The sequence below is a fragment of the Anser cygnoides genome, chromosome 4 (genome assembly GCF_040182565.1).
Source record: "Anser cygnoides isolate HZ-2024a breed goose chromosome 4, Taihu_goose_T2T_genome, whole genome shotgun sequence".
Classification (NCBI taxonomy): Eukaryota; Metazoa; Chordata; class Aves; order Anseriformes; family Anatidae; genus Anser; species Anser cygnoides.
This window is the reverse complement of record NC_089876.1, coordinates 5,763,620-5,787,898: the sequence shown is the minus strand read 5'-3', so window position 1 is coordinate 5,787,898 and position 24,279 is coordinate 5,763,620. Positions and strand designations below refer to the sequence as shown.

General features: G+C 49.6%; 1 protein-coding gene and 1 long non-coding RNA gene across 2 annotated transcripts; one reads left to right on the top strand and one right to left on the bottom strand.

Moving 5' to 3' along the window:
• Window positions 1-1,829: 1,829 nt before the first annotated feature.
• Window positions 1,830-6,701, bottom strand: LOC136790626 (uncharacterized). Its single transcript, XR_010830917.1, has 2 exons — window positions 5,774-6,701; window positions 1,830-4,406 (listed from the first exon to the last, which is right to left on the bottom strand). It is a non-coding gene; the product is annotated as an uncharacterized lncRNA (long non-coding RNA).
• On the top strand, window positions 5,063-20,052 carry RPIA (ribose 5-phosphate isomerase A). The gene is made up of 9 exons (XM_048046145.2): window positions 5,063-5,397; window positions 9,196-9,256; window positions 10,909-10,964; window positions 13,933-13,992; window positions 14,422-14,486; window positions 14,597-14,665; window positions 15,172-15,313; window positions 16,642-16,741; window positions 18,810-20,052. Exons 1-9 carry the CDS (start codon window positions 5,146-5,148, stop codon window positions 18,905-18,907), a joined length of 903 nt encoding a protein of 300 aa, XP_047902102.2. The 5' UTR covers window positions 5,063-5,145; the 3' UTR covers window positions 18,908-20,052.
• Window positions 20,053-24,279: the final 4,227 nt, after the last annotated feature.

The following is a 24,279-nucleotide window of genomic DNA, read 5'->3' as shown; positions in this document are numbered from 1 at the left end:
ATTACACTGTTTTTTTCACTAACACATGGTGCAGTTCCAAGTAAAAATTATTTGAAAAGTTTATTACACCTCCCAGAAGAAATATTTTTTTTTTCTTTTTGTCGTCTTGAAGCATGAAATGAGATTTCTATTAGGCCTCTGGCTGCTATTACTACTTCCTTAATAACTGAGTCGCATACCAGTTTTTTTTGGTACTTAGCCAGGAAGTGTTTTTGCATCTACATTTACCACATATTGTGCAGCTGCCCTTTCTGAAGACACATACCATTCTGGCACTTTTTTAGCTTTCTAGAATTTCCCCTGGTACATCTAGGTTTACTGAAGAGGAACATAACAGGCAAGGGATCTCCACAGCCAGCTGGTTTAGAGCTCCTCGGCCACAGTTACCACCAGAAGAGCTTTGTTGGTTACTAATGGACTGAAATTTATCACATCACTCTTAAGTAATTCACCCGCGGATCTTCCTGGTTCTTGACAAGCATAGATCATAAATGTTCAATGAACACTTCTGCATCGTTATTGACATTTTAATCATGTCCATCTACTAATGGGCCTGTACCATTACTAGAGTTTTTTGGGATTTTTGCTGTGCACAACCCTGCCAGCTATGGATTTCCTTTGATGTGCTTCACTTCCAATAATTACTCTGCTTCTCATAACTTCTCATTTATACCAACACTTTTTTTTTCCTGTTTTCCCCATTTGGGCTATTTATTTCTTCATTTTTCATCACTCTCTCTCTGGTCTGCTAGTAAGACAGGAACGGCCAAAGTATTTTCTTTCTTGATTTTGGAATCATTTCTCCTCGACCATCATTCTTTTGACTCAGTGAACTCTTTCTGAAGAGCTTATAATTGTCATTTGTAAACTCCTACCTAATTTTTTCTTCCTGCGTGCACTCTGATGAGCTGAAAAAATAGCTCTATTAAAGCACCAGATGTATGCAAAGTCAGGTCACGAACGTTCCTTTCCAGACAACCGCTGACTTGGAATCCAGAGAATTTTTTTTTTTTTCTGGCATCATTCATTACACTCTAGTCCAAAAGAGTTTACCTTGTGCCGCGTGCCAAGCAGCTCGTGTTAGAATATTGTCATTTTTAGTAACTCAAATGACACTTTATTATTACATCCATATGGTCTTTTGCTAATATTTTCTTTATTTAGATAACTCTTCTTTCTTGAGTGTCTACCCCTTCATATGTTTGTAAAGAGTAATCAAATTCCTTCTGTTTCGCTAGGCAAACCAAGCCAAAGGCTTTTATTCTTCCCTTACACTTTTGGCTCTCTGTTCCCCCGTTCATCTCACCAGCCCTCCCCTGCACCTGTTCCCATTTAAATTAACATTTCTTGCATAGCAGTGCTTTCAACAGTCACGATGAAGGGTAACTCGAACGTATTTGAATTTAAAACTCCATTGTATTTATAGATTGTCCCCCAAATCTTAGCATTGTGTTACGCTTTTTGCAGGAAACTCTATTTTCCCACCAGTTATTCTAGCGGCTTAGAAACAAATACTCAATAACCACAGACACCAGCACATTTCAGGGGATCTGAATGCTGCCTTCACAACAAGGCTTGCACTTCTACCTTTGCGCTGATTCACTGATTACACTTGAGGCAAAACAGTAACAGCCTTGTGCAAGTGTCCCTATCACACCCACCAGCATTAACTCATTTTCTCATGTTACTTTCCACCCCTGTCCCACCCAGATCAGAAGCCTGCCACTTGCTGCTTTTTGTTTTAAGGGGTCCAATAGTTTTCAGGTGAGTCTATGTTTTTCTTCTAGACACCTTACCACTGCAGCATAAGGAATAGTGATCGTAACCCGTTCTCACTTTTCTGTTTTGGAAATTTATTTCTCTATTACATTGGCAACGCTATTCAGAAATCCTTAAGCCAAACATTGCAATACGACAGTATAATTTTCTCTCTGTATTAAATTCTTGTGCCAGCAAAACCAAACTTCCTGCTTTTTGCAAAGCATGACTCACATGCTCCATTCTGTTTTGACTGAGTGACATAAGAGATCTATTTCAATCATATGACAATAACTTAAGATCCAACCAGACATTTATCGGGAAATCAAAGCCTGTACTTGCAGGACGGATGGATGTTAATAGGAACGGTGCTTTACAGAACTCCACCTAAGAACTCGCCTGCTTTTCTTGAATAACTTGCTCGCAGAGCAGCCAGGCACAGCAGTGAAAGCCCAGCGTGCCACCTTGTGGCTGCCCTGTACCAAGGGCCATTAGTAGTCCCCTGAAAAATGATTTATTTATAGCCTACTTTTTTCCTCCAGGAAAAGTCAGGCTCTCAAAATACTGCATATATTGGAATTAGTATACCAGCACCCTTGCTGATATCTTTTCATAAGCAGCATAAAGTCAAGCACCAGATCAAACCAGAGACGGGAAGCGAAGCAGGTGTTATCCAGGAGAAATGCCACCGAACTGGAGTTTGCAGGATAAAAAATTAGGTAGCAAGAACGTAATTGCTGGGATGTGACTGGAAGAACCGGCTTGGAGAGCCACTGCCAAACAGCAAAAGAGTTTGCCTGGAAAGATGAGTGCTTTAAAATGCTTCCACTTGCTGTCTCCTGTGTGTCGGTGAAGTTTTACCTTCGTAGGTTTTATCTTTTTGGCTGTTTCACACCACTTAGGAAATGAATGAGACAGACAGTTGGATAAACACGTCTGACACCCTGGGACTGCCGTGCCTTCGCTAGGATTTCATTCAGGTTAGCACACACTTCTGCAATAGGTTTAAGCTGGGCGGTCTTACAGCCTTCCCACTGCCAACTGGTTGCTCTTGCTGCCTTCCTCATACAGGCACAAATTCAGGAAAACTGACTCTGATTTTGCCAGTTGTTTTGACGGCAAAATCTGTAAAAATCTGAAAAGCTGAAAAATCAGCTCCTCGCCCACGTATGGAAGTAGCAGGAAAAGTTGGCAAATGGATGGTTCCCCACCATAGGGAGGGAAAGCTCCTTTTTGGGGACAGTGCTTAGACCAGAGCAGCTTAAATAAACTAGCTATACAATTCCCTTTCAGGGAGGTGTTACAGGCTAAGTTTGTCTGAGCCGGTTCAACCTCACACACCTGGCAGGAAGCTGCTCTTTTCACCTGTGTGGCAATCGGTTCAGCACAGGGGCTGAGCAATGGCAGAGCCAGCGCGATCTGTGGACCCAGGACCAGAATGGATGGTGGGTGACGAGAGTAAAGAGCACAATCTTCCCTTTTGTCAACAGCAAGCTGTTCTCTCTGCTACCCTGTGATTTCCTAACGTGTAATTTCAGCCTCAGACGAAAAATCAGCACCCAGAATCACGCAGCCGCCCTCCCCAGCCCGACGGTCCACGCTTCCCTGCTCATCAGTGTGGCATTTTGCTAGGGTTAACATCTTGCAGTTGCCACCCTGTTCGACAAGGAAAACATCTATTCAAAGCAGGTTCAAACGCCTCCCTCTGTACTGAAGCAGAGAGGATGAGTGTTGGCTCCCAGAGCGGCTTTGACAAGGGGCAAACACAGGCTTGTACAGAATGACTTTGAGCCATTTGCAAACAGAGGTGGCTGTCACTGAAACTTAGGGAAAACGCATTTCTAAAAGGTCCAGTGCCCTCTTTTTGTGCACAGGCAAGTCTCGGCGCACCAGAAATTGAATATTCTGGGAAAGATCTTCCTGCGTTCACTGGAACTGTACCTCACCGACTGATTCAGAGAAAACGCTAACGGAAAGCAGCATTATCTGTAAGTGGAAATGTTTGCATTCCTCCAGGCACGTGCACTGCGGGATGCGCTTCAAGCCAAAGCCACCGGCAGTTGCTTTGAGGCTACAAACATGTTTATCACCTCGGCTCGAACTTCAGCACCAACGCTCCTCACTCAGGCGGGATTCGAGAGACTCCCGCATGTAAAGGTGGGTTTGCTGAATCAGTGTAAAAAAAAACAAAAAAAAACAGGACTGGTTTTTATTTCAAGCAGAAGTCAAACGTTTAGGATGCCGAACGGAGTGGCACCCAAGCCCAGTCAGCTTCTCCTTCAAAATTAATGCATTGTGGCACTTAGGAGGGATTTCTTTCTGAAATCTAGATTCCACTAACCGTGCGTTTTTGGACTTTAAACGTGTATCTCGTGGAAAAATCATTGCCAGCAAACAAAACTCCAGGCTCCTCTGTATAGCAGTCACATGCTCTTAATAGCAAGTCACCTGCTCTGTACAGAAAGGTAAGGCCTTAGCTCACTCCGATAAGCCTGGGTGATGATAATAGAGCCATTGTTCAAATAACGCCCCATTGTTCAAAGGCTGGCGTGCCTGCCCAGGGAAAACAAAAGGAAACGTTTCTAGCCTTAAAAAATCACAGCGGAATTGCAGAGGTTGGCAGCAGAACAAGCCAGTCATGTGCAGAACTAAAAAAAAAAAATAAAAAATAGAGTCAACAGCAGCTTTTCTGTTGTGCAAATAAAAAAAAAAAAAAGATTCTCCACTCGTGGTGGTGTGACCTTGTACCTGCAAATCCCAGCTGCCTACGTGGGACGAAGCCCGGAGAGGGCTTTTTTATTTTGTACCAGTGCCTGGTCTCAGCCTGGCTGCCGGGTTTGGGCTTGACCCGCGTCCCCGGGATTGTCTCGGGGCACGGTGTCAGCAGCGACAGAGGGGAAAATATGTATAAAAAGTAAAAAAAGAAAAGGTTTTATGCGCTCCCTGATGGAAAACCCCGTTGTGCTTTATGCTGGGAGAAGCAGCAGCGGGTGCCGGCCGCCCCAGGGGCCAGCACCTCCTGTCCCGTCCGTGTCCCCCCTTGTCCCAGGGGTGACGCTGCCTCTGTGGGGGCAGCTCCCCTGCTGCCAGGCGGGGAACAGGGGCTGTGAAGGGCTCCGGGCAGCCCCAGGGGAGCGGCCCAGCTCGGCCCCGACCCCACGGCACCACAGCCCGGCCGGGAGCCGCTCCCCCAAGGGGGCACTGTGGGAGCTGTAGTCCTCGGCTGGCCGCACTACAAGTCCCAGCCTCCCGCGGCAGCAGGAGGAGGAGGAGGAGGACGGGAGGGAGGAAGGAAGGAGGGAGGGAGGTGGGAGGGAGGCAGGCAGCCGGCTCGGCCCAGGCCCGCAGCCCGGCCGGGAGAGCCCCCCGGGGGCGGGCCGCGGCGGCATGCGGCTCCCCGGCAGGCTCGGCCCGCTCCGCAGCACCGCCCTGGCTGCCCGGCCGCCGGGGAGGGACAGGGGCAGGGGCAGGGGCAGGGACAGGCACACGGACAGGGACAGGAGCAGGGACAGGGACAGGCACAGGGACGGGGACGCGGCCGGGGCCGCGGCAGCCTTCTCCCGCGGGCGGCCGGGCGGCACCATGGCCGAGGAAGCCAAGCGGCTGGCAGCCTGCGCGGCGGTGGACAGGCACGTCCAGGTGAGGGACCCCGCCTGCTTGCCCCGTCCCGTCCCGGTCCCCAGGCTCGTCCCCGAGCCCCCCCCGGGTGGGACACCCCCAGCTTTTCCCTCCTCTCCCTCCCTGCGAGCTGGGCTCGCCCCCAGGCTCGTCGCCCCCCAGCCCAGCGAGCCCTGGGGGGGGGACAGGGGGTGGCAGCCCCCTGCCAGGGGGGAGAGGGGGCGAAGGGCTTCGGTCACCCCCTCGAGGGTTAGATAGGAGCAGAAGTGTCCCAGCTTTGGGACAGGCTGGTGGGCAACACTTGGAGGGTCGGTGGCTGTCGTCGAGCAGTGGGTTATTGCCGAGCAGTGGGTTATTGCCGAGCAGTGGGTTATTGCCGAGCAGTGGGTTATCTCACCATCTCTTCAACAGCACTGAAGAAGGGGGTGTAGGGCTCCACGTCCATATTAGCACTCTCGGGGAGGAAAAAAATCCCTTTTTCCACCCTGCTTGCCCCCAGGCCCGGTTGTCAGCGGGTTCCCCGGTGTCCCGTAAGTGGCTTGCTTCTTTTACAGCCGCTCTGCCCTCCCCCAGCCCACTGCAGAGCTGACAGTGGGGCAGGGGGAGCCCAGTTCTCGGTGGCGTCAGCTCCTTCCCTTGCCGAAAGCAAGCCCCGAGTTGCACGGTGTGTGGGTCTGTGAAGGGTTTGTGTCGCCAGGAGCGGGGCTGCTCAGTGCGTGGCGCTGCTGGGTGTCGTGCGGCGGGTGCACCTCAGCCTTTGGGGCACAACGTGACTCCTGAGTCCTGACTTTTGCACTGTTTTATGGTCGGGCGGACTTAACGGTGACGTCTGGCCCCGTCCCAACCGGTTGAAGTTCAGGGCCTGGCTAATAATGAAAGAGGCAGCGGTGGGGGTAGTATTGCAGTGTTTGCTCTGCAAGCTGGCTTGAAGCGATGGTGGCGAAGCAAGTCAGAGTCCCCCCAGAGCTGGATGGTCTCAGCTATTGCAGAAAACGCGTCTCCCCTTCAGCTTGTATCGGGAGGGAGCAGCTGCTTTGCCTAACAGTTTTGCTTTTGGCCGTTGCTGCTATCACTGCTAGCAGAGGGAGCAGTAGGATCCCCCCAAAATGCAGCTGCAGATCGCCTCCCGTGTGCGCCAGGCACGTGTGGTAGGTGCTGCTGGGTTTGGGTTTGGGTTTGGGGCTGGGCTGTGCAGGACACAGCTCTCCTGCCTGACTCTGCTGCAGGCTCACGGCACTGGGGCCGTCCTCCCTAACATCAGCTCCTTGGGCAGCCTGCAGCAGCTGCGTTAGGTGGAGATTAGCAGGGGATACCTTTTTTTTTTTTCTTTTTCCTCTTCTTTCTCATTTAATTAAAGCCAGGTCAGTGTTTTTACCCCCAGCGCTTGTCCCTGGGCAGTTTTGAGAGCAGAACCCATGGAACCGGAGCAGGAGCCCTTCAAGCAGACACCGGGATGGAGGAGCTCAAACAGGAGCAGCACAGGTAGCATGGACCCCTAAACTGCCCGGGGACAGCTAGCTCTGCCTTTATACAGCTCCTCCAGCGCCGCTGTAGGCACACCTGCCACAGAGGGCTGAAGATGCCCGTGAGGAAACTTCGGCCTTTGTGCTGTTTATCTCCAGCTCTTTGCTCATGTAAATCCGAATCTTGGAAGCTTGTGTTGGACCGGCCATGCCTGTGAGGTGTTGCTGGTGCACTTGCTGTGCTGTGCCCTGTCTGTAACTCAAGGCAGGCTTGCTATGCACCCGTTTTTAAAATTGGGTGGGTTTGGGCTGGTTTTGCCCCTGCTCTGGCTGGGGTTGGAGCTGAGACGGAAGAGGTGGGAGCCGCAGTAGGGCCAGGGTTGTGACAGCACTGGTTTAGAACGGCTTAAACTGAATTTTGGGAAACCCACTGAGCCCAAAGTCTTGCCACCTCCTACAGGAGGGTGCTTTGCCTCTTGTCACCGATAAACACCTTCAGGTTTATTGCTGTTGATGAGCCTGGTGAGCTCTTCCCACTTCATTACAATGGGGTGGCTGATGCTGAGGCTTTCACCATTGCTTTAGGGTTTCCAAAAAGTTGTCCCAGCCTGTAGAGGTGAGGTCAAGGAGATGAAACTGCCCCTTGCATGGCCAAAACGAGCCTTGCTCGCCCCTTGCAGCTGCTCTGCTGGGCTCTGCCAGCCAGGCAGGTGAAACTGAGAAGCCCTGGTTGCTGCTAGGCTTCTCCCATGTCGTAGCTCTGCTGGCAGTGTCGCAAGCACGCGGTGGTGATCTGTTGCTTTCCCCTTCTTTTGCAGAGTCACGGTGGTTAGGAAGAGCTGGAGCTGTTTGTGTGCTGGGTTTCAAAGAACTTTTTATTTTTTTTAAGCTTTTAAGCTGCAGAAGCAAGGGAAGTCATTAATCGTAGGGGAGTGTGACCTGCCTTGAGCTCTGCCTTTCCAGGCAGGCTCACGTCCCAGTAACGTTTCAGCTGGTTGAAATGCTGCAGATGTGGCTTTTTCCACATCTGCTGAGCTCCGACTTGTAGCTCACGGAGGAAGAGCTGCCTGACATCCAAGAAGTAACACCCAGCAGCTCTGTGCTTGCACCTCTGGCTGGTTGGAAGTCTTTAGCGTCTGAAATCTCTGTAGTGATATCGTGCCCTCTTAAGTCAATTTAAGCTTTGGATCCCGTCCAAACCAGGGGCAAGTACACCGAAAATTAGTGTGCGAGATGCCACAGGTAGTTCTTGGTGGGTGGGAGGCTGAGTTGATAATAAAACACAGGTTTACACGGCAGAGCATCCTCTGGGGCAGGCAGCACGACTGCGCCCAACCAGCCTCAGCCTGCGGCGTGCTTTAGAAACGTGTCTGTGTTGTGGGTGAGACCGCAGTGATCCTCGAGCTGGACCACGAGCAGAGAAAAGTCCAGGGCTGAGTTGTGTTTAAAGCGTGATCCTCTGCAGCACACGCTGCCAGGCTCACTCATCCTTCAGGGGTGTCGCTGGAGCCTCCTGCAGCCAGCTCCGTGCCCTGTGTTAGGGGACGGTGTTCGTATCTTCTAGGAACTGCTTTGCCTTGGCTGCTGGTGCATGCCCAGTATTTACTAACAACACCGTTGGCAGCAGCCCGCTGCTGTTACTGTGCGGCTTCTCTGGGAGATGTTATCTGGAGGCCGTTTCACCTTCTTCCTCTGTGGTGTTGGGGGAAGCGCCCAGCTTTCCGGCAGGAGAAGGGCTGCCGTTGCCTGCCGAGAGCTCACCTTCCCCTTCGCCTGCTCTCGGGAGGAAAAGACTCGTCCTGTGTCGGGGCTGGGGCTTGCAAACCAGGCTGCTTATTTTTGAGGAGACGTGCCGCTGGCTGGGAGTGCCAGGAGGCTGAGCTGTGAGGTCCTGTGCAAGTGTTTCTCAGGCTTCCTTCCTGCTCTGCGCCGGGCTGTTGCGGGGGAGGACAAACCCTGTTGTTTTGGCTGCCCTCTTCACAGTCCCTCAAGGATTAGTTGGAATTCAAGCCCCTACGTGCTGCTGCTGAGGCTGCCTCTGGCGCTGCCAGCAACCAGTAGCGAGCGTGCATTGAGCACCCCGAGAGTCAGGCGCAGCGGTACTTAGCGAGCTCAGGTCCTGTGAGAAGTGGGTGAGTTGCTTCAAATCCCTCAGGCACCCTCATGGAGAGCAGGCAGCGGTCCTGCCGTGCTGGAGCGAGCTCCTCTCCTTGTCTGAAGCACGCTGTCAGCGTGTCAGCGGGCAGCTCTGTGCAAGGTTCCCCTTGCACGTGCCCAAAATACGGAGTCTGCTGGAAAAGCGGAGGCCTTGCACCGTGCCCCACTAACAGCTCTCCCGTCTCTCTTTGATTTGCAGAACAACCAAGTTCTTGGCATCGGGAGCGGTTCCACGATTGTCCACGCGGTGCATCGATTAGGTAGGGTGCTCCCCTTCACGTTGCTCCCGCTCCAGAAAGTCCTCTTGCCCAGCTGCCCCAACTAATTGATAACCAGGCGTACGTAGAGCTCATGCTCATACATTGGGTGTATTCACCCGCTGCCGCGTCCTTCTCGAAGCCGGAGGTTGCAGCCGGGTCTTGTGCTCCAAACTTTTTGCACAGAGAGCCCCGAGGAGGGACTGATTCCCTCGGCTTTGCTCAGCAGGGCGGTGCTTTCCACCTGTTCTCCCCGGAGAGCCAGGCGATGCGCTTTACTGGCACCCGCCGCAAACTGGAGCGAAAAACCTTCCAGCTCTGCCCAAACCGGAGCCAAAAACCTTCCAGCTCTGCCCGGTCCTGACTTGCTTTGTGGCTTCGGGCCATGCAGCTGCTGTGCTGCCATTAACCCGTTTGCATGCAGCTCACGCTGCTTGCTCGCACGCACGGCATTCACGCCGAGGGTCCTGCTGAGGTGTAAGCAGGGCAAGGAATGAAATCCTGCCGCGCCTTTTTTTTTTATACCCTACAGCTAGGTCGATCTGCTTGCCTTGAGGTGCAAATTTGCTCAGGGTGTGATTCAGAAATTTTCAGCCTCTTTGCAAAATTCTCAAGTGAAGCAAACGCATTTTTGCAGAGTGAGTGTGAGGGTAATTATCCTCGTGCTTCATTACGGTGGGCACCGAGGTTTAAAGTTCCCTTTCGGCCTTGGGACTCGGATTTGGAAGCAGAGCTCGGGGTGTCTCCGGCTGCTGTGGCTGCAAAGTCCCCTGGTGACTCCTAGCTCCTCGGGCAGGGGACAGGAGGGATCGTGGTGTGATCTGCCTGTCACCCCCACGTCACCCCACACCACGTCTCCTGCACACGGTGGTCTGGGAGGTGGCTTGGGAGCTGCGATTCAGCTGCCTGGCTTTGCCTCAGTGTTAGAACCACTTCCAAATTTAACACGGGATCGATCTCAAAAGAAATGTGAGATGTGAGTTGTAGCAGCACGTGGCCCCGTGTATTTCATCCTCCACCCCTGCAGGGCTGCGTTGCCTTGAAGCCTGTGGCCCACGTGCTTGTTCTGATGAGATGGCTGTTGCACTGTATTTACTAAAATCACATTTTGTCCACAGTAATATCGTACCGATAGATTTTCGTAATTTGAAATTAACCCGAGGGAAGAAATCTTTCCTTCCGTTTAACGGAATACCGTGTTTCATTAATCCTCTCCCTGCCGTATATTTAAATGTTTTATAAGAAATGGACGCGAAGTCCCCGAGGCAACAAGCCAGAAAACCTCTCAGGCAGCTGCTGCGGCTCTGTTTACAAGGAGCACAGCAAAGCCCGTCTAATGGAGCGAGAGAGGGGAGCGGGGCCGATGTCCCGGGAGCTGCTGATGAGGCACAACCCTCGCGCCTCCGCTGCTGGAGACCCAAAGGTTAACGGCTCGTGGTGTCCGGGATGCTCAAACGCTGCTGCAGAGACAGAGCCTGAGCCCCTGCAGGGTGGCTCCTGTTGGCGTTTTGAGCGTGACCGAGTTATTTGCAAGCCAAGCAAGTAATTGCGGTGATTCAGAGGGGCTTTTCTGAGCTGATTCCTTACAGCGAGAGTTGGTGCGCGGTGTTCCCTTCTGCAACGAACAAACCAAGGCTTCTGCTTTCTTCCTCCAGCCGAGCGGGTTAAAGAAGAGAACCTGACAATTGTCTGCATCCCTACGTCCTTTCAGGTAAGCGCTTCCCTCCTTTGTTTTCTTCTCGTCCACGTGCTCACAAACATCTTTCCTTTGGCTGTGGTGACGCAGGCTCATAATGCAAAACACGTTGGAGATGCTGAGTCTCCTTCCCTGATTCTGTATCAGGCCCTGAAAGCTGTAAAAATCACGGCGCGAGCTCCTGTGTTTTCAGGAGGAGCTTGACAGCGTGTGTCAGCTGGGTTTTACAAGAGATTGCGGGAGAGAAATCAGCTTAGTTTTTCCCTTGCAGTGCAGCTTTTGCAGGGATCAGCTCATACCAACCTAGCTGTCGAGAAGCTGACGGGGAGAGGGAGAATTGTGGCTCCGTGGTAAAACTCAGAGCTGCTCAGGAAGCTTTTGAGCTGCTTCTGTGCCTTCAGGGAAATGCCTTTGGTCTCTCTGCCTCTGTTCCCTGAGGTGGAAACTTGCTGCAGAGGAGCAGCTGTGCACCTTGTCCCCTTAGGGTGGGGAGAGGAGACGGTGCCAGCCTGTGGGACGGGGGCCACCCGCAGGGTTTTCAAGGCTGGGTGGCAACACTCTGGTCTGGGAATTGGACATTTGTCCTTTTCTCAGTCCTGGTGTGGATTCCGGGATTGTACTTTTGTCACAACTTTGTCACCGTGAGGCCGATCCTGCGGTGAGGCAGGCTGCCCGGAGAGGCTGTGCACAGTTTCAGAGGTTTGTGTAGCAAAGCCCTGAGCAGCCTGGTCGCTGGCCCTGCTGTGAGCTGGAGGTTGGATGGAGACCAACCTAAATCATCCTAAAACCTTATGAAAACTTAACACCCTTGTGCCCTGCAGATGTTCTTTCAACGTGAGGCTCTCTCTTCTCAGCAGTTGCAAACAACCAGTGGCAAACTGCTGCAAAAAGCAAAGAGTAAAAAAATAAATTATATTTTAGCCTATATCAGTACTTCTGTTTCATGCATACACTGTGGTGATGGCCTCTCTTTGATCTGTGTAAACTGATCCCCATCCTGAGATGCCACGTGCTGTCAGAACCTAGAAAAACTCCTCTGAGTTACGTCGTTAGGTCTTAGAGGGAATGTTGATAAAAGTTTCATGGTGAGTGTGAGCTGGAGCCTGCCCTGCCTTGAAGTGCTGGGATCGTGCATGTAACATCAGAGTTCCTTCCCAGTAAAACACCCAGGTTGCTGGTAAAGGGAGGAGATAGGTCACACACCTGCACGAGCCCAAATCCCCCAAATGTGGGGCTGCCTCGTATCTCGTGCAGTCTCTTAGACCTCAACCAATTCGCAGGGAAACGTTCCCAGGTCAGCAAAACAGCCTCTTATTTTCGCTACGTACAGGTGTAAATGGCTGCCTGAGGTCACTGGCAAGGAAGAATTGCTTTCAGTGGGCTTTTATTCTTCTCCCTTCCCTGTTGTAAGGTTGGGTTATTCCGTCACCATCAGTAAAGCTAGTGCCGGGGTAAGTATCCGTCCCTTGGCTTTTGCATTGTCTCTTCTTTGCACCCGGACGCGTGCCGAGAGCACGGAGCCAGACCCTTGTTGGCAGCGACCCGTCACTCGTCTAATCCCCGAAGGACCCGTCCTCCAGCCAGCTAACGCAGTGCTCCGGACTGCATGTTGGATCCCCGGGGCTGGGCAAGGAAACGGGGTTAACCCGCTCATTTCGGGGCGTGCAAGCGCTGCGCGGGTCCTGCCACTTTGCCCCCCGTTGTGGGAGCTCTGCTGCTGATTTCTGCCGGCCTGCTCTCATCGCCTTGCAAGCAGAGGGCCCGAGGAGAGCCACCTCGTCTCCACGCCGCTCGCTCTGAGCCTGTCCAGGATCTGGCCTGCATGTGCAGCACAGTGTTTTCCAATGCTTTCAATTCCCAGATCCCTGAAATCTCCGTACACGAACACCACGAATGTACGCCCACTGACGGGGGTCTTTTTGTACTTGGTGAGCCCTCGGGGCAATCCCAGTGCACAGTTTGGTCGAGAGCCCGCAGCCCATGGGTGTTAAAACTGCATGCTGTAAAATGATAGAGAAATGGAAAAGATACAAGTTGTTTCTCATTGCCAGGACTATCTAATTCTTCTTAATGTTTCTGGAATGCCCCTACGTGTGACTGGTGCGCTTTGTAAGTGGGTAAAACTGCTGGGAATGAATTAATCCAGGCTGCGACACGGGTTTCTTGGAATAGCCACAGCACAATCAGAAGTTCAGACTCAGGCAGAATTCATGCAAGAAGGGACTCTCACTCAAACAGTGATTTGCAACAGAAAATTCAACCCGTTTAAGGTTCTGTAAGGTCCGTCTTACATTTAAACAGGTGGACAAAGGGGAGAGTGGCTCCAGGTGCTCTGTGTCGTGTTGCCACTAGAGGGAAATGCACGGCTACTTCAGTAAAAGCCGGTCGGGGCCACCAAACTGCTGTTTCAGGAGGCTTCCCACACTTTTGCCATGAGTTGTGCGTTTCCTTTTTGCTTTCTCGATTGTTGTTTGTTCCTTTCCGATATGAATAACGCTTTTATCGTTAGCCCCATGTCGCTACGGTGCAAATAATTCATTTTCCTGCTCCCGCTTTTTCAGCCAAGGGAAATCGGAGGGGCTAGATGGGTGCAGGGGAATATAATGTCCAAGCTGAAATGGAAAATACAGGACTCAAAAATCCCATATGTGTCTTCAGGCTTAGACACAGGTGTCTCCCACCAAGCTGATGGGGCTTCCTGCTGTTTAGGATGGAGAGACCTGCACTCAGGCCATTCCCTTTGCACCGTCTGAGCGTTTGAGTTCAAATCGTAATTATTTGGATAAAAGAATCCGGTGCGGAAGCAGCGTTTTCTCCTTGCCGTGCCTTTGTGCTGGCCACAGCCTCTCTGTGAGCTCGGGACGGAGTCCTGCAGGCCTCCCAGGGAGCCTCCATCCTCGCTGCGGCGGGGGGAACGACCCCACAAGGCTGTTTTCCTTCCCTGCCCCTGGTAAATGGTGTTCGCTGTGTTCTTGGTGCGCAGGCCCGGCAGCTGATCCTGCAGAACGGCTTAACGCTGAGTGACCTGGACCGACATCCAGAGGTAAGCGGGACCGAGACCTCACCTGCCCTGCCTTTAGCCTGGTCCTTCCTAAAGCACCAGGCTCGTCTGTCCTCCCTGGGGAGAAAAGCTGCAGGAAGGGAGAGAACCAGCTTAATTTATTTTTTCCCTGGGCTTTTTAGTTTGCTCAAAGCAGCGGTCTGGCTGAGAGGCTGGGTTTTTAGGGTGACTCGGGCAGGGATTGCAGGGCCAGGAGGCTGTCTCTGTCTGCTGAACCGGGCTCCTCCACTTCACAAAACCCACAAATGCCCTCAAATCCCAACCGCCGACACCACGACGTGACCAAGAAGAGCAGGGCTTCTCTCCGGGTGGTCCCCTGAGACGGCAAGTTCACCTCCCGTCTTCACCGAGAGCAGCGCCTTGAGGCCGTGTGGGTGAGGTTTCCACACCAAATTTCTTCTCTCCCTACAGCTTGACGTTGCCATCGATGGAGCGGATGAGGTGGACTCAAACCTCAACCTTATCAAAGGTGGCGGGTGAGCTTTGCTGTCCGTGCATCTGCGTGGGGCGCCGGCGGTGGGCGGCTTCGGGGCTCCGCCGAGGAGCAGTCCGATGTTTTCTGACGTTTTCTTTTTTTCCCTTGCAGTGGCTGCTTGACGCAGGAGAAGATAGTTGCAGGATATGCCAAATGCTTCATTGTTATTGCCGATTACAGGTAAATATTAAGATTTGTTACGCCTCTGTCTTGTGGGAGGATTTGGATGGTCCCGTGTTAGGTCAGGGGAGCAGGGATGAGTGGAGGTGAGCCTGGATCCCAGTGCTTCACCAACTGAATCTGGCCTTTTTTCCTTAATTTTCAACTCAGCAGGGCTGCTTCCGAGTCAGCAGAGCTTGTGGGGAAATGGCTGCTCCGTTCTTTCTGAGCTCAGTGATTGTCGGCACGGAATAAATTTCCCCTTCTGTGCATGCAGCCTCGAGGCTGTAGAGGAGCCAACCTCTGTCCTGTTTGTCCAAAGTGTGTAAAAACGGGGCTTATCAGCAGAGCTTTCCGCATTAAACCTGTTCTTCCTGCACATGTGCATGTGCAAACGGAGTGCTCTGCTCTCTAGAGCCTTACACCTGAGGGATAGGCAAGAGGGAACGCGATAAGTGTCTTATGTTAGCTAATTGTGGTAGCAATGTGATGTCTGACACTAATCCCGCCTCAAACCGTGTCCTCAGGAAAAAATCAGAGAGTCTCGGGGAACAGTGGAAGAAGGGAATCCCCATTGAAGTCATCCCCATGGCTTACGTCCCTGTCACCAGAGCCCTGACCAGAAACTTTGGGGGTGCCGCAGAGCTGCGGATGGCTGTCAGCAAAGCGGTGAGTGGCCCTGATCGGCCCCGGGATTGCCCAAAGGAGCCACCTGAACGTGACCAAACGGAGGACCTTTCGTCTGATTAGATCTGGCCCCTTGTGTAATTCCTCCCCAGTCATACTTCGGTTAATGAACTGCGTGTTTAGATGTTGGGGTTGCTCACGGAAGGCCTCTCTGGCCTCCCTCTCAAAGCAAGCAGCCCTGAACAAGAAGAGGGGTTGCCAAGCCCACGTCTGAGGGCTGCTCTGGGTCTCTCTGTTCAGAGCCCGGGTCACTGTATTTGTGGGAACCCTCTCTGTCCTGCCAGGTCCTGCATCACACCCACAAATACTTGACCAGCTGCTCCGCAGGGATGTTTGGGGGTTGGAGGGCAGTCTGTGCTGCCAATGTATCTTCAGTTGGGTGGGCAGCTCCTGGTGATATTGGGCTCCTGTGTGCCACATGGAGCAAGAGCTGGACTAAATTAAAACCGAAGCTGCTTTGTCTCCACTGCCACTGTCCTGTCCTGGCTGGGACAGTGGGACTTAGCCAGGGAAAAAGAGAGCTGTCTGCAGGAACAGCTGGAGCTAACGCCTAAAGGCTGAGTACTTGGTTTTGGTGCATTTCATCCCTTGGCCAGAGGTTGAGGGGCTGTGTTTAGGAGCCTGAGAAGAGCAAACCAGTTGTTCTCCGTGTATTGAGACCAGCCTTTCTTGGGGAATGCACATTGGTGCTGCTCCAGCACGAGCCATGACCTTGGAGGATGCTTTTTTCCTGCCGTGGTCCTTGCTGGAGTGTGTGGTCACAAACCCTGCTCCTAGCTGCTGAGACACCTTGTTCTCAGCCCCAGTTTTTTTGGCTTTATTGAAAGGACCCAACTGTTGGGCTTGAGAGAGTGCAGAGCACGTCTGGGACACTGAAGGCCAGCAGTCCTTCAGCTCCAAAACCTCCCCATGGCATCCAGCAGTGTGTGGCACACCTTTATCTTTGGGGTAGGGGGTCTTATTTTGGCTTCAGCTGTATATGGTAGCTTTTTTAGGACATTCATCGGGTTTTACTCTTGCGAAAAGGATCCTCTACCGCAGTGATGAAATCGCATCATTATTTCCAGCTTCTGCGTTATTATCTGTGACCTGTATGCAGAAGAATGCAGGAGGCACAGTTGCCTTGGGTGATGGTTTTTCTTACAGGCTTATTGTTCTTGTGGAGCAGGGCACTGCCCTCCTTTACTTGAATGATGACTTTCTCTAAACTGTTGCAGCGGGGACAGCTCCTGGTGCGAGACTGTGATGGTCCCTTGCTGCGCTTGCTAGGAAAAGAGCTCGTGGTGCTGACAGATGGGTTTGCTTCCCAGGGCCCCGTGGTGACGGACAACGGGAACTTCATCCTGGATTGGAAGTTTGATAAGGTTCATGAATGGAGCGAAGTGAACACTGCCATCAAAATGATACCAGGTAATGTCTGTAAATAAAAAACAAACATTGGCTAAGGCTTGGTCCATGCTAGAAAGCCCTGACCTTGGGATTGTGTATGTGTGTGTGTGTACACCATTTTGCATTTTAGACACGCCAGTCTTATTCTCTTCCTTACTCTCCTTGTGTCCATTTAGCAAGGAGCTTTTAGTGGAAACGCTGGTGGACTCAGGAACGAGGGGTTTGCACTGGGCTGTGTTATTTTTGTTTTTGCACTGGGCTGTGTTATCCAGAAACTGCTTACAGCTCCGTCTCAGTACTGTTGTGTAGCCCTGGGGGCTCCCCTTGCTGTAAGGTTGCAGTGTGTCATACCTATTGTTTTAGCTATTTATGTGCAAAAGAGAAGCAGTGGCCAATGACACTGTGCAAATGGAACAGCTTCTCTGCAAGGACTCCTGAGCAGATGAAGCCTGGCTCAGCCTCATCTGGCTATCTTGGCTGGAGGTCTTAGCAAAAGTCTGCCCTTGAATCTGGCCAGCTTTTGAATACATAGTGTTGTATCTTTTATCTTTGAGTTCATCCCAGATAACTTCCTGCCCCTGCAGTGCACAGCAGGACTGCCTTTAGCTTCACTGCTGCTGGTGTATTGCCAGAACGCATAGGAACAGGCTGGGATCCTGTTGCAAAGTGGCAAAGTATTGTCCTGGCACCACGATCAAAGCACACGACCAGCCAGAGGCCATGAATTTAGGCTTGGTGAAGGGTTCCCAGTAACTTAAAGCTGCTTCTGTTTAGTGGCTTTGCTTCCCTCAATGCCTATTAGAAGGCTGACTTGCTGAAAACAAACCCATTTTCTTTTTCCCAACTCTCGGAGCAAGCTGCTAGGGTGTTACCTCTGCCCTGGCTTGTCCTGGTGTCTGTGGTCTGAATAATTACCTGGCACTTGCTTGCAGCCAACAGTAGATGGCGGGTTCAGACCTTTGGCAGGAGCAGATCTAAACAAACCAGTGGCTGATGTAAATGAACCAGTGAGCGCTGCTGGGCTGGGCTGTCCCCGTGCAGTGCTCCATATCCTAGCCAGCTCGCGTGGGCTCACCCAGCAGTCTCACTGCTGGCTCTGAGTATTGGTGGCCTCTGTCTTTGGGTCCGTTACGGGACCAGGGTTTTGGCATGCTGAGTGCCACGTGCACCAGCAAGCTGCTGCCTTGGGGGCTGCTGTGCATCGCTACAAATGCCAGCGTTAAAGATGCTTGAGGTTTTCATGTGCCTCAAAACAGAGCTAATGGTATCCCTGGGCTTTTCTTTTGTCTGTATAAGGAAGGACCAACTGGATGAGCATCGCTCTGGTGCTATTTTTTTTTTCTTCCTCCTTGATCTTTGGCCTCAAATCCATTTTGCCCTTAATTCCCCTTAGACAGGGCGATTAACTTCTCATGGACCTTTCTGCGGCCGTAATCCCTGTGGTATCAAAGATTTAAGCAATGTGAAAAGCTGGCTTTTCTCCCCTGTCCCGGAGGAAGTTTCGGTTTGATTCCTAGAGGAGTCTCTTGCTGGCTAGGAGAAAAGCCTGGAGGCTCTGTTTGAACCCATGGCACTGGCTTGCATCCTCCACCTGCCTGGTTTGGAAACCACTAGCCTGGGTGTTTATGGGCTCTGGCTGCGGCTCAGTGACCACTGTGAAGTTAAGAGCACCCCATAATTACCTAATTAAATGCAACCAGAAGCACACCTGTTAATGGGCTACAAATTGCAGAGGCAGCAGCAGATCTGCTGTCTTAACATCTGGAAAAGTGTTATCCAGGTGTACTCTAAGAAGATAATTTTTCAGACATGTTTAAAAGCTAAAGTGGGTAAGTTTATGGCTGTGTGGCTTCCTCTGATTCCTGTGGGTCATCAGACAGCTGAAAATGCCATGTTTGTGATTGTATTAGTGTAAACGTGTGGCTGGGGTGGTGTGAACGTCAGGGGGAGCTCTGGGAGCTGTTTCTTACTCTGTAGAGAATTTCCTCGGTCTGGCTGCGTGGTAAAGGCTCCTGGTGTGGCTGATGCAAGTCACCCAGGCTGGACACATTTCTGTAAACCTCTCTGGCATTAATGCTCTCGTTCCCAGGTGTGGTGGAGACGGGGCTGTTCATCAACATGGCAGAGGTGGTGTACTTCGGCATGGAGGACGGCTCGGTCAGCGTGCGGGAGAAGCAGCCCCGCTGACGCCGGCGCGCTGCCCCCTCTGCTTTGCCTTGGGCCACTTGGATTCAGCTGTCGTAACGGTGCCAGCCTGACGTTTTGCCTTAACGAGCAGCGGGTATCGCAGGAGGCGGACGGGGAGTTGACCAGAATCCGCTGATGTGATACTGAATGTCTTTTTTTAAAAAAAAAAAAAAAAAAACACAAAAGAAATTATATTCTATTTCTAGATATATATATATTTTTACTTTATAGGAGTGTTGTCTTTTTTTAAAGAATCATTTAAACAAATTGCTTTAACATTTTGATTTTCTAAGAAATATTTACCAAAAAGAATACTTCTTGTTTTGTGTTTTTTTTTTTGTTTTGTTTTTCTTTTTTTTTTTTTTTTTTTTTGGAACAGAACTTGAACCCTTCGGGCTGCTCTTAGCGCTCAACGATTGAGGTCAGAAATACAGCCCTAATGCGTCATTCTTAGCCACCTTGGCTGGGAGGATGATGTGCATAACGGGAGCACACCCAGTTGGGACCTGCTGATGCCTTATTTGGAACCTTTTTGGTTCGGTATTTTATGCCTTTTATTTTTTCTACACCACTGTTTTTTAATAGTTGGGATGTCTAATTAATCCTGTGTGCATATGACAAATCTCTGAGCCTAGGGGCACTGTGGTCTCTGCGTCCCTGTGTCTGGGATGTTAATGAGGGCCTTTTTTGGGCCTCTGTATGGAGAAGACATTCATCCTTTGAGCCAAAATCTGTTCTTGTACAACTGCATTACCGCAGTACCTCTGTTAAAGCCTGTTCCAGTAGCTGGAGATGTTCAGAACTTCATCCTTGTAAAAGGAGAGCAGAACCTGAGCGTCCTTGAGGATGTTTACGGAAGCATTTATGAGCAGCTTGGGGCAGTGCAGAATACTGTTCTGTGGCAAATTACTGGTTTGGAATGAAGGTTAATTATCACCTCTCGCAGCTGGTTGATTTGTGGAAGGATAGAGCAGAATGCGAAGGAAAACCGAGTCTTCCTGCCTAAATTTACCGTATGTAGCAGGAGGGAGACACTCATTTGATATATTGTTCTCTGTGTACAGGTGCTTTGCATGGTTCTGATGTCAAAATGCAAGCCCTCTTTTTGTGTTAGAGACACTGAAATAAAGAACTGTTATACCAGGTCTGGTGGTGATTTCATTCTTAAGGTAACTACTCCATGGACAGGTTGTTGTGAGACAGATTTATGCTCTAGTTCCTTTAAAAGTTTGTCTGCACTTTTCCCTTAAAACAGCACTTCACCCAAGCTAAATTCACCCTGATGTTGCATTTGATTTCCTTTTGCTTAAGGTAAATACACTACATTATTTTCAATTAACCCTTCTCTAATCATCACGTGTTAGCTGCAACACTTACCACGTGCCTGTCTTAAATCCGCATGTCTGAAACTTGGGCATGGAAAACACAGCTCCTTTTTCACAAAAAGGAGCTATTTTTATGCCTTTAAATCTTCCCCTTTCTGCACATCTATTCTGTGAATTCTGAACCTCTTTGTACTGAGCACGCTGGCTGCCACCCAGTCACCAACTTGCTGGAAAGGCTGGAGCATCTCTTCTCGCAAATCTGATGCTGCAGAAGCCGTTCCCAAAATCATAGCTCTGTTCCGACTGCCACGGGCTGCTTTCAGATAGTCTCGGGCTCCTAATGCAATCCTAGATAAACAGAGAGCAATCAAGCAAAGCTTTGTGAGGAAGCTGCTTCTCACACAGCACGCTTCTGAAAATGAGATTAGCGGGAGCCAACGTTGCTGTTGACTCTCTGAAGTAGAACAGCTCCTTCTGAAAAAGCCAATAAAACCATTACTGCACCATTACTTCCTGGCCCCGGACCAGACGTGATCTCATTCAGCTCTGTGCTTAGCAGGGGCTTGTTAAATCGGAGCCTGAACGTGGCAAGTCTAATTCTCCAGCTTCTCAGGGTGCTTGGGATGCTCGTGGCACAGCCTGGTGCTTTGTTGGCAGCTGTCCCTGCCGGGGGGACTTCGAGCAGGTCTTGGGCTATGGGCTATGCACGCAGACTTCGATGTACTGCAGGGATGGAATTAAAATCTGCAGGGATGGAGGAAAAATTGGGGTCTGAACCAGGTCTGGAGGCTTTGTGCCGATTTTTATGCAGGTTTTGTGCAAAGTTCTCCAGCTCAGATTTTTGGTCAGTGGATATGTTCTGGGTTAGGGCACCTTGACTCAAAATCCACCTAATGGAGAAGGGTCTGGTGCTTCCCCACAGCTAGTGGAGAGGCTCCTGGGCTCCCTGACACGCTGTGACCATCCAGGGAGGAGACAGTTCACCTGTGAGCACACCGGACGGCTTCTCCCAACAGCTCCCGGGCCTGAGTTTGTGTTTGTTACATTTGATTTTAACACCCTGGGCGGTTCGTAGTGTGGCATTTGCTTTTTGACTTCTATTTTTTAAGGTGCAGTCTAAAATAGCCTTAAGAAGCCTTTAGTAGCAGGGCTGCCACCTCTATCCCACCCTGCTCAGGAAGAAGAGCAGGGATGCATTTTTAGAAGATGGCATTAAAAAAAAATAATAAAAATTTAAAAGCAGATGGAAGAAGCTGTCCTTTTAACGTCCAAGGCAGAGTAGCTGTGACAATTTAGGGTGCGATATCACTGCAGTACCTGAACCTTACCGTGATGAGAGGGTGCGATCCATCTCCTGCACGCCAACCCTGGCCTCGCTTTTAGCACTGAGCGCAGCGGGTAACGCACAGCCGATTTACCATTAGCGCTGAATTATGGATTAACTTGGCCCTGGAGAAAACAAACGTTTCAAGAGAGATCAACAGCAGCACTAAAATTAATGAGGATGAGAGGTAATAAAACACGAGGCTCATTCCAAAAAGAAACCCCAACCGATATAAATATAATAATAGAGTGCTTAAGATCCAATCAAATTAACCTTTGGTTAGCAGGTTAAATAATTAAGCTGAATTAATTAAACTAAGGGGAAAGAAATTGAGTGTTTAGTTAAAGTGAACCACCTTGCTCCATGTTACAAACCAACTCTTTCTGTCAGGTTCCTGCTATTGCCACTGTAGGACTAGTTTTACGAGCTGGCATAATTATTGCTCTGAGAAACTTGACAAAGAGATGGAAATAATTAAGCAGGCAGCACAGAGGCTGTTTGCTCTGTGTATTAAACCAAACCAAGTGATAAGGAGAAAACGATCACAAGCAGTGAGCAAAACGAGCTGTAATGACTATTAGCAAGCTGTAATGGGTATTGATACCTTTTAAACATAGAGCCAGGTCCATCTTGCAACCCGGGAAAGCCTTCTCCTTGCTTATCTGGATAAGTTGGTAAGTCTGGAGGAACATGTCAGTCGGGTGGCTTTAACCAGATACCTCCTGGTGGCTTCGGCTTTGGTCCAGCTGCTCCAGGAAGAAATGAGGAAGAAGTGACTTTTTTTTCCAAGGGACTTTTCAAACGTATCAAGCCTTGTGAATTCCCCCAAACCTCTTTGCAGTTCTATTTTACCCAATACAATAGCGAAAATGTTCTGTATCTCAGGTTAAAAAGAGGAACTTTAGAATGCCATTTATGCTTTTTTTTTTTTTTCTAACCTCAAACTACTTTTAACCTACAAACTACCGCATTTCCCTTTCCAATAACTTCAGTGGGTTTTGTATCATCCCCGTATCTCTGTAACCCACCAAGAGCAGACCTGTCGGAAAGCCCCAGTACAATTACAGCACTCCACAGGTCAGCTTTAAATGTCCCGGTCTCCTGACTGGGCACCATAAATTGCCATCAAGATCCCTAGTGATTTAGTGTCGGAGAGTCCTTGTAAGGTCATCTCTGTAGGAAAACTGCTACCAAATGTATATAATTTTCAGTTCAATAGACTTTCCTGTTTGCATTTTTACAGGCAGTCACACACACATCTTCCAAATTCCCTTAATTACAATTACAGCCTTGTGAGGTAACGTCAGATCATCACGGTAAACGTGGTGAGCTAAAGAGTGAAGGATCAGTGACTTAGCTTCTTCTAAGCAACTACATAAATATGAGAAACTACTTAAACTACTAAGGAAGAAAAGAAAAAGTTTGTACAAAAATTTCTTGGTGTAAGTTAGTTTTGTAACCAATAGTCGTGGTTTCATACAGATCTCGTGCTGGAAAATTATAAAGTGATGATGATGTATATTATTTATTACTCAGTATTTATTACTCAGTATTTATTACTCAGTATTTATTACTCAGCATTTAGCACCAAAAAGAAGCCAGCAGCACGGTGCTAACTTTAAACAATCATTTTAGGCCTGTAAACATCCCTGCACATTAATATCCAAGTTAACTTGGGAGGTTGAACTAGGGATATTCTTGGATCACTCTAAATTCAAAGTTCGTCTAATGCTGTAATGTTAAAAGGATGAGAGATAAATTTGATCATGCAAACAAACAAAAAAAAATCACAGAAGGTGAAGTTCCTCCTAACTGGGACAGTCCTTTTTTTTGCACACCAATCTCCTCGTTCCCTCGTGGTGCTGTTCCAGTGCAAGGCTGATTATAAAACCAGCAACATCACATATCCTTTCTGCTTACAATGTCTGGCAGGTTTCTGTAATCTCTTAGTGAAGCTATTACTGGAAGGCCTTAAAAATCAAAATCATTAATTAAACATTAATTCCCTTAAAACATTTTCAAAGCTGTAATTTCAGTAACTTGTGAGTTATTTGCCTGCTACAGTGCACTGGCTTCTGGTAATCAGGATTTAATAACCTGTACAGTTTAATCCCAATGCAATGTATTTGGCACTGTCAAATTAAATTGAAAAACCCCACTGTAAATCTAGACGGTATGACACTTGTCTTACTATCTTAATTCCTTGCTTAAAAAACTAATCTTGTCTTCCTCTTGTCCTTACATGAGCATTGGTTTTCAAAAAGGAGCTCACCATTCCCTTCTTTAATTTTAAATATAGCTTAGTGAGGATGGGGCCAGGTCAGCGAGGAATCCAAATCCAACGGCTCATGACTAATATAGCAAAATCTTATATAATTGAAGAACAAGCTGCTATTTAAATGCTTTTCTCTGCGGAGATGATAGCAGGTACAAATCGCTTTTAGTTCAGACCCGTACGAGAACAGGCAGCTATCATTAACAGAAATTATTTCGTTGTTGTCTTTGTCGAGGCTACTCGTAGAACCTCCCTGTTGTCCTCCAACAAACCTCTTCCTCCTGAATGTTCTCTTATGTTTCAGGTTGTACGGCAGCACAAAAATAAAATAAAATAAAATGAAATAAAATAAAATAAAATAAAATAAAAATGTAACAGCTATAGGGACAAAGCTCTGAATTTTTTAAACTGTATTTTAATGCAAGCAGTTAAGAACATCTTTTCCATT

Bases quoted from the DNA above. Each gene is read 5' to 3' on its own strand.
- RPIA (XM_048046145.2), top strand. From the start codon at position 5,146: ATGCGGCTCCCCGGCAGGCTCGGCCCGCTCCGCAGCACCGCCCTGGCT. The intron at 5,398-9,195 runs GTGAGGGACCCC...TTTGATTTGCAG, and splicing joins CGGTGGACAGGCACGTCCAG to AACAACCAAGTTCTTGGCAT. The intron at 13,993-14,421 runs GTAAGCGGGACC...CTCTCCCTACAG, and splicing joins ACCTGGACCGACATCCAGAG to CTTGACGTTGCCATCGATGG.